The 9,723-nt window shown below is 37.8% G+C and overlaps 1 protein-coding gene across 1 annotated transcript; it reads left to right on the top strand.

Annotated features, from left to right (window-relative positions):
• Positions 1-8,179: 8,179 nt before the first annotated feature.
• LOC119036721 (S-adenosylmethionine decarboxylase proenzyme-like) lies at positions 8,180-9,428 on the top strand. Its single transcript, XM_037128629.2, has one exon. It carries the CDS (start codon positions 8,424-8,426, stop codon positions 9,426-9,428), a length of 1,005 nt encoding a protein of 334 aa, XP_036984524.2. The 5' UTR covers positions 8,180-8,423.
• Positions 9,429-9,723: the final 295 nt, after the last annotated feature.

The raw sequence follows: 9,723 nt of genomic DNA, 5'->3' as shown, positions 1-9,723 counted from the left end.
TAAAATGTATCTTAGAGATCCAGGAAACAGTGTAGATAAACCCAAACATTCTACTACCAAAACAACTAGTATTCTCACTTTCTTTCTATCTTTAATTTAATTAAATGGGTCTTGGTCAAACTAAAATGATTATGAACTTTTATAGAAAACTTGAAAAAATAAACATGTTAAAAGATTATTTAAGAGCTTATACATTAAATTATTTTCAGGAGGTATAAAATCAGCCCTGAACTTAGCCACAGTGCTTGGGAGAGAATGACCAATGAGTATGATTTGACGTTGCTTACCTGAAAGGGCTAGAATCTAACTTGGGACAGTCTCTAGCACAGCCCATGTGAATAGTCTTACAATCCATCATGTGCTGATTTGGAGGAGAGTGGTGATTAAGGAGGGAGAAAGTTAGCTGGGGACAGGTTAGATTTGAATCTTGGCTGGTGTCCTCTCCAGATGTCACTCCGTTCATTTCTACCTTGTCTGCTTCATTTACAGTGACTTTCCTGACTAAGCCAGAATCTCAAACACTCATATAATTGCATGGGGCTAAATGTTGAGAGAGTGCTGAGGTTTGAAATTACTAACACCAAAATCTATCACACTAGGGAGCATTGTGTACCATGAACAAGAAACCCAAAGGAATAAAATAACAATTGTGGTTAGGAGGTGATGAACAGATCCAAATTTCCATGATATGCCAGCTACTAAAAATGTTTCTCAAGAAACATTTATCCTAATAGGAAGAAAGAAATTACAGTTTTAAATTAGTGGAGTTTGTTTCATTGAGCATTTATAGAGATCCTCTAATATTTAGGCACTGTGAAAAATGGCATAAAAAGATGTATGACACATGGTAACATTGGTGACAAGTCTGTTTCTTCCCATGTCCAACATAAACTGAGTGACAAAATTTCTAAAAAATGAAAAAACAGAGAGAGAAAATGGCAGCTAGGTAAGAGGGAGCAGATTTCACTTCCCCCTACACATGGGAGAGAAACCTGGCCTATCTACGGAAGAACAGAGCAGATAGCCAACAGTACCACAGCATATATGAAAATAGGAGATCAAGAATGATAGAGGACATTGAAAAACCAGACAGTAAGGAGGGTGCTTCAGGACAATAAGAGCTCCGAGGTCAGTGCAGGGACCAAGGAGGCTGCAGCTGCAGGCCTGGGGCCCACTGGGCTGGCCACAGGGCTCTTGGGAAAGAGCTGGGTTGGTGCTCCCTCCCCAGGCAAGCAGGATTTGAAGTGACACTGAGAGAGACCTGGTTGCTTGAATTTGCAGAGAGGGGAGTAAGGACTGAGTGGCAAACACACGGGGGCTGTGAGCTCCCACACAGAGCCCTGTGAAGAGTGTGTGCCAGAGCACATTTGACTGGAGGCAGCCTGGCTGGGCACGTGCCTGCAACCCAGGAGAGAGAGCTTTTTGGAACACCCTGAGACTGCACCTGGGGACCCAGAGAGAGCATGAGCTCCTCAGGAGATCCAGAGCCTGCACTGGTAAACCCTTCCCTCAGCCTGCTGCAACCATCAAGGACAGAAAAACTGGTTTGGCCAGTTTGAAATCAGCAAGAGATTTTTTTTGGTTCTTTGTTTTTGTGTGTGTGTTCTGTTTGTTTAATTTTTTTAAAGTAATTTTTTATTTTTATTATTTTTATTTTTCAATTCCTTGTGCTTCTCTTTCCCTCTTTCTTGTTTTATTCCTTCTTCCTTTCTGTTCAATTTGATCTCTTCTACTTTCTTAGTGTGCTTTTTTTTTTTTAATACCCACAAATGAGACAAAAAAAATCTGGAACTGTGAAAAGGCCAGAGTTGGACCCAAAGAGGGGGCATCCCAACAGCTGAGATAGTGAGACAAATTTCACTTTGCTATTAAAGAGAACCTGCAAGATATTGGATATTTGTATTATTATTTTTACATTATTGTTACATCTTTTATTTGAATAATATTTTTGTATTCCTCTTCTTTCTGTTTAGTCTTCTTAGCTTGGCTGGTTACATTGTATCATTTGAAAAGTTTCCTCTGTTCTCTCATTCATAGTGTATTGATAATTTACTGTCCTTCACTTCACCTGTGTTCATCAGCACACTATTGAAGGTCCGATACTTCCTATTCTTGGTGACTAGATCTCACAGATTCTGTCATATGATTGTTGTTCTAATATTATTGTAAATAATAGCTGTTCCATACAATTGTAAATACTTCACAACACCCCTCCCAGATCTTGGCCAATTCACAGTTTCCTAAACTCTATCATTGTAGTGATTAACTCTATTCTTTCACATACTACACATAATTACTACCCTTTATTCTCACCTTAACTCCGAATCTGACCTCCCACATACTCACTGCTTTCTAGATCCAACTCAAAATCCTTCCCTTTTCAACAAGAGTCTTATCTTCTTTCTATCCTACCTAAAACTTGGCTAGTTGGGTGGTATATCATGGTTAACACTATATATAGCCAAAGGATCTCCTATCTCTTCTTTACCAGTTACTACTGTAAATAACATAGAACACTCTCTTGCTGTCTTAAACCATTTTGCCTTACCCCTTCAATTAATCACACAAAAAAGTAAGTGGAAGTGGTGAACACCAGGTTACCCAAATAAGACTGCACTACTAAATCTCACAAGTATTCTACCACGGAAGCTCACACCATAAACCCAGGGTGTCAGAACGAATAATTTAGGAACCTGAGGCTAACATGAAGAGTCTCACAAATAATGGGAAGACAAATACTCAATCCCTAAATGAAAGGAAAGGAGGAAACCTGGGAAAGAATGCTAAAAATAATGAAATAGAGGCAACTCAACTATCAGATATTGAGTTCAAACAATGGTTATCAAGAAGCTCAATGAGCTCCCAAAGAATTATCAGAACCTATAGGGAAACTACAATGAACTCACTGCAAACTATATCAATATTGAAAAAGAAATAGAAACTATCAAGAAGGGCCAAGAGAAAATGAAGAATACAATTTCTGAACTGAAGAACGCAGCAGAAGGAATCAAAAGTGGGATAGATGAAGCAGAACATCGGATCAGTGAGCTGGAGGACAAAATAGAAAAAAAACACGCAGAAAGAGCAAGAAAAGGAAATGAGGCTCAGAAAAAATTAAGGGGGATTAAGAGAAATACAAGACAATATGAAACATAATAATATTCAAATAATAAGGATACCAGAAGGAGAAGAATATGAGCAAGGGATAGAAAACCTGTTTGAAAAGTAATGATGGAAAACTTCCCTAATTTGATGAGAGAAAAAGTCACACAAATCCAGGAATCACATAGAGTCAAGTCAAGAGGAACCCAAGGAGGCCCACTTCAGGAAACATCATCATCAAAATGGCAAAATTCCAAGACAAAGAGAGAATCCTAAAGGCAGCAAGGGAGAAACAAGAAGTAACATACAAGGGGCCACAATAACATTAGCTGATGTGTTCTCAATGGAAATGTTCCAAGCTAGAGGAGAATGGCAAGAAATATTCCAAGTTATGAGAACCAGAAGCCTGCAACCAAGGCTACCTTACCCAGCAAGGCTTTCAATTAAGATAGAAGGCCAAATAAGGAGCTTTCCAGACCAAAAAAGTCTAAAAGGATACACCTCCACCAAACCAGCTCTGCAAGACATGCTAAAGAGATTGCTTTAAGGAAAGGAAGGAAAAGAGAGGGAGAGAAAGATAGAGGAACACAGGTACAAAAAATGACAATAAGAACCTATCAATAATAACCTTAAATGTAAATTAAGTAAATGCTCCAATTAAAAGACATAGAATAGCTGAATGGATAAGAAAGCATGACCCACACATTTGCTGCCTATAAGAGACCCACCTCAGGATAAAAGACCTACACAGACTAAAAGTGAGGGGCTGGAAACAAATTCTCCAAGCAAACAGGCAGAAAAAAAAGCTGGGGTAGCAATTCTCATATCAAACAAAATAGACTTCAAAAAAAAGGGCCATAAAAAGAGACCCAGAAGCTCACTTCATAATACTCAAGAGAGGAATCCACCAAGAGGACATAAACATTGTAAATATATATGCACCCAATGTAGGAGCACCCAAGTACATAAAGAAAATCTTAGAGGACTTCAAGAAAGATATTGACAGCAACACAATCATAGTAGGAGATTTTAACACCCCACTGTCAAAAATGGACAGATCTTCCAAACAAAACATCAACAAAGATACTGTGGCATTAAACAACACCCTAGGTGAAATGGACTTAACTGATATATAGAGAGCCCTTCATCTCAAAGAAGCTAAATACACATTCTTTTCAAATGCACATGGAACATTTTCAAAGATAGACCGTATGATAGGACACAACAAAAGCCTGAACAAATTCAATAAAATTGAAATCATACCAAGCATTTTCTTCAACCACAGGGGACTGAAACTAGAAACCAACTCCAATGTGAAAAAAAAACACTCAAAATCATGGAGATTGAATAGCATGCTATTAAACAGTGAATGGGTCAAGAATGAAATTAGAAGAGAAATAAAAAAGTTTCTGGAAACAAGTGAAAATGAACTCACTACAACTCAAAATTTATGGGATATAGCAAAGGCAGTCCTGAGAGGGAAGTTCATAGTTATATAGGCCTACCTAAAAAAGATAGAAACATTTTAAAAAAAACCCTTAACTTTATACCTACAAGAATGAGAGGAACAAAAACAAAGACAGCCCAGAGCTAGTAGAAGGAAAAAAATTACCAATATCAGAGAAGAATTAAATGACATAGACACTAAAAGCACAATTGTAAGGGTCAATGAATCCAGGAGCTGAATCTTTGAAAAGATAAACAAAATGGATAAGTGTTCAAGCAGACCCATCAATGAAAAAAGAGAGAAGACCCAAATAAACACAATCAGAAATGAAAGAAGAGAAATTACAACTGACACCACAGAAATACAAAGGATTGTAAGAAATTACTATGAAGAACTGTATGCCATGAAATTTGAAAACCTGCGTCAAATGGACAAATTTCTAGAAAAATAGAATCTTCCAAAACTCAATGAAGAAGCAGCAGAAAACCTGAACAGACCAATAATAGCAGAAGAAATTGAAGCAGTAATCTAAAAACTCCTGACACACACACAAAAATTCCTGGACTAAATGGTTTCACAGGAGAATTCTACAAAGCATTTAAGAAAAAGCTAACCCCTATCCTTCACAGAGTACTCAAAAAATAAAAAATAATGGAGGACTCCCAAACTCTTTTTTATCAAACCAGCATCAGTCTAGTTCCAAAACCATATAAAGACACAAAAAAGAAAGAGAACTTCAGGCCAATATCGCTGACGAACATAGATGCTAAAATCCTAAACAAAATATTGGCAAACCTCATCTACCAATACATTAAAAAGATCATACACCATGACCAAGTGAAATTCACCCCAGGGAGGCAAGGATGATTCAATATTCACAAATCAGTAAATGTAATACACCACATAAACAAAGGCAAAGACAAAAGCAAAAACCACATGATCATATCAATAGATGCAGAAAAATAATTTGACAAGGTACAGCACCCATATATGATACAAAAACTTAGCAAAGTGGGAATAGAGGGAGTATTCCTCAATATAATAAAGGCCATATGTGACAGATGTACATCCAACATCATACTCAATGGCCAAAAACTATAATCTTTCCAATAAAATCAGGAACAAGACAAGGTTGTCCACTTTCACTATTTCTATTCAATATAGTATTGGAAGTCTTAGCCACAGCAATCAGACAAGAAAAAGAAATAAAAGGCATCCAAATCAAAAAGGAGGAAACAAAACTGTCATTCTTTGCAGATGACATGATAATGTACATGGAAAATCCTATAGACTCTACCCAAAAACTGCTTCATCTAATGAATTTGGCAAAACAGCAGGTTACAAAGTCAATATCCAGAAATCAAAGGCATTTTTGTATATCAACAATGAAACAGCAGAAGCAGAAATCAAGAAAAAAATCCCATTCAATATAGCAAAAAGAAAAATAAAATACCTAGGAATAAATCTAACCATGGAGGTAAAAGACCTGTATGCAGAAAACTACACAACACTGAAGAAAGAAATCAAGGAAGACACAAACAAGTGGAGACATATACCATGTTCATGGATTGGAAGAGTTAACATCATCAAAATGTCCACACTACCCAAAGCAATTTACAGATTCAATGCAATACCTATTAAAGTACCAATGACACACTTCACAGATATAGAAAAAACAAAAATTTGTATGAAATTCTAAACAACCCCAAATAGCAGCTGCAATTTTGAGAAAGAAGATCAAAGTAGGAGGGATCACAATACCTGATATCAAACTGTATTACAAGGCCGCTGTAATCAAAATAGCATGATACTGGCATAAAAACGGGCACATAGACCAATGGAACAGAACAGAGAGCCTAGAAATAAACCCAAATCTCTACCGCCAATTAATATTCGACAAAGGAGGCAGCAACATAAAATGGAGTAAAGACAGTCTCTTCAACAAATGGTGTTGGGAGAACTGGACAGCTATGTGCAAAAAAAAAAGAAAAGAAAAGAAAAGAAAGAAAAGAAACTAGAGCACCAACTTACACCATACACCAAAATAAATTCAAGGTGGATAAAAGACTTAAATATAAGGTGTGACACCATTGAAGTCTTATAGGAGAACTTTGGCAAGAAAATCTAAGATATTTCATGCAGCAACATTTTTACTGATATGTCCCCTAGAGCAAGAGACATAAAGGAAAGAATAAACAAATGGGATCTCATCAAAATTAAAAGCTTTTGCAAGGCTAAAGAAAATGGTATTAAAATAAAAAGAGATCCAACTGTATGGGAAAACATATTTGCCAATGATACCTCAGACAAGGGTTTAATCTTCAAAATATGCAAAGAACTTACATGACTCCACTCTAAGAAGACAAGCAACCCAATTAAAAAGTAGGCAAAGGAGTTGAACAGACATTTCTCCAAGGAGGACATATAGAAGATCCAGAGACACATGAAAAGATGCTCAATATTACTAGCTATCAGAGAGATGCAAATTAAAACCACAATGAGTTACCACTTTACGCAGGTCAGAATGGCCATCATAAACAAAGCAACAAACAACAAGTATTGAAGAGGTTGTGGAGAAGAGTGGACCCTAATCTTTTGTTGGTGGGATTGCAGACTGGTACAACTACTGTGGAAAACAGTAGGGAATTCTCTAAAAAAACTAAAAATCAATCTGCCTTTTGACCCAGCAATTTCACTGCTGGGATTATATCCTAAGAACCCTAAAACACCAATCCAAAAGAACCCATGCACCCTAATGTTAATAGAAGCACACTTTACAATAGCCAAGAGCTGGAAGCAACCTAGGTGCCCATCAGTAAATGAATGGATCAAAAAATTATGGTACATATACACGATGGAATTCTATGCTGCAGAGAGAAAGAAGGAGCTCCTACCTTTTTCAACAGCATGGATGGAACTGGAAAGCATTATGCTGAGTGGAATAAGCCAGGTGTTGAGAGACAAATACCATTTGATATCACGTTCAACAGGAAGCTAAACAACAAAACAAACAAGCAAGCAACATATAACCAAAGACACTGAAATAGAGAACAGGGGGACAGTGACCAGAGGGGAGACGGGAAGGAATTTCGGGGGAAAAAGGGGAAGGATTTACAGGAACTAGTGTAAAGGACACATGGAATACAACTAAGGGGGTTGGAAATGGGAGAGGTGGGGAGCACTGTGGGGGTGAGCTGGGATGGGAGTAAAAGACAGAAAACTGTACTTGAAAAATAATTAAATAAAATAAAAAAAAAGAATAGTATAGGAAATGGAGAAGCCAAAGAACTTATACATGTGATCGGTGGTTAAGTGAGGGCATAATGCTAGTGGGAGGGAGGTGCAGGGCAGAGGAGAATAAAGGGGAGGGGAATGGAACAACTGTAATAGCATAATCAATAAAACATGTTTAAAAAAAGAAAAAATATTTAAAAAGGTGAAATACAAACAATGGGTAGAAACTAACACACTTGTTGTTAAGGTGCAAAAAGTACTATCCATGTTCAGGGACTAGTATGTCCAAAGGTGATGAGGGAGAAGAAAGAAGCAGTATTTAAAGAATAAACAGGCTTCCACTGTATGGCCGGTGACATTAGGTAGCGCTCGCTCTGCTCTCTCTCACGGGGGAAACAGCGGACTGCAAGAGACTGAACTGTATCTGCCTCTATATCCAACAGACTCACGTTCAACTTTAGCTCACAAAAAAGCCGGGGAAATTTTATTAATCCTTTTTTTAAAAAAGTTAATATAAAATTATAGCAAAAAAAAAAAAGGAACCTGAACTTTAGTAACAGCTGAAACAATCCGCAGCAGCTGCAGGAGAAGAGATTTAATTTAGTTGATTTTCTGTGGTTGTTGGTTGTTCGCTAGTCTCATGGTGATGGAAGCTGCGCATTTTTTCGAAGGGACGGAGAAGCTACTGGAGGTTTGGTTCTCCAGGCAGCAACCTGACGCAAATCAAGGATCTGGGGATCTTCGCACCATCCCAAGATCCGAGTGGGACATACTTTTGAAGGATGTGCCATGTTCAATCATAAGTGTGACAAAGACTGACAAGCAGGAAGCTTATGTACTCAGTGAGAGTAGCATGTTTGTCTCCAAGAGACGTTTCATTTTGAAGACATGTGGTACCACCCTCTTGCTGAAAGCACTGGTTCCCCTGTTGAAACTTGCTAGGGATTACAGTGGGTTTGACTCAATTCAAAGCTTCTTTTATTCTCGTAAGAATTTCATTAAGCCTTCTCACCAAGGGTACCCACACCAGAATTTCCAGGAAGAAATAGAATTTCTTAATGCAATTTTCCCAAATGGAGCAGCATATTGTATGGGGCGTATGAATTCTAACTGTTGGTACTTGTATACTTTGGATTTCCCAGAGAGTAGGGTAATCAGTCAGCCAGATCAAACCCTGGAAATTCTGATGAGTGAGCTTGACCCAGCAGTTATGGACCAGTTCTACATGAAAGATGGTGTTACTGCAAAGGATGTCACTCCTGAGAGTGGAATTCGTGACCTGATACCAGGTTCTGTCATTGATGCCATAATGTTCAATCCTTGTGGGTATTCAATGAATGGCATGAAATTGGATGGAACTTATTGGACTATTCACATCACTCCAGAACCAGAATTTTCTTATGCTAGCTTTGAAACAAACTTAAGTCAGACCTCCTATGACGACCTGATCAGGAAAGTTGTGGAAGTCTTCAAGCCAGGAAAGTTTGTGACCACCTTGTTTGCAAACCAGAGTTCTAAATGTTGCACAGTGCTTTCTTTACCCCAGAAGACTAAAGGTTTTCTTGACTGCCAGAGTGCTGTATTCAATGATTACGACTTTGTTTTTACCAGTTTTGCTAAGAAGCAGCAACAACAGCAGAGTTGATTAAGAAAAATGAACAAAAAACACAAAAAGAGAACACACTTAGAAGAAGGTGGTGGCTGCTCTTTAGATATTGATAAAGGGGGCTGTGCTTTTCATAACCACCACCTAGTAGTTGCAGAAAGCCCTAGATGTAATGATAGTCTAATCATTTTGAAATGTATGCATTATTATATCAAGGAGTTAGATATCTTGCATGAATGCTCTCTTCTGCGTTTAGGTATCCTATGCCACTCTTGCTGTGAAATTTAAATGCATGTAGAAAAAACTTTTACTACGTGAATCTTTACAACACTTG

This window comes from Artibeus jamaicensis, unplaced genomic scaffold, assembly GCF_021234435.1.
Source record: "Artibeus jamaicensis isolate MK-2021 breed Jamaican fruit bat unplaced genomic scaffold, CSHL_Jam_final contig_594, whole genome shotgun sequence".
Lineage (NCBI taxonomy): Eukaryota > Metazoa > Chordata > Mammalia > Chiroptera > Phyllostomidae > Artibeus > Artibeus jamaicensis.
This window is presented reverse-complemented; position numbering and strand designations above follow the sequence as displayed.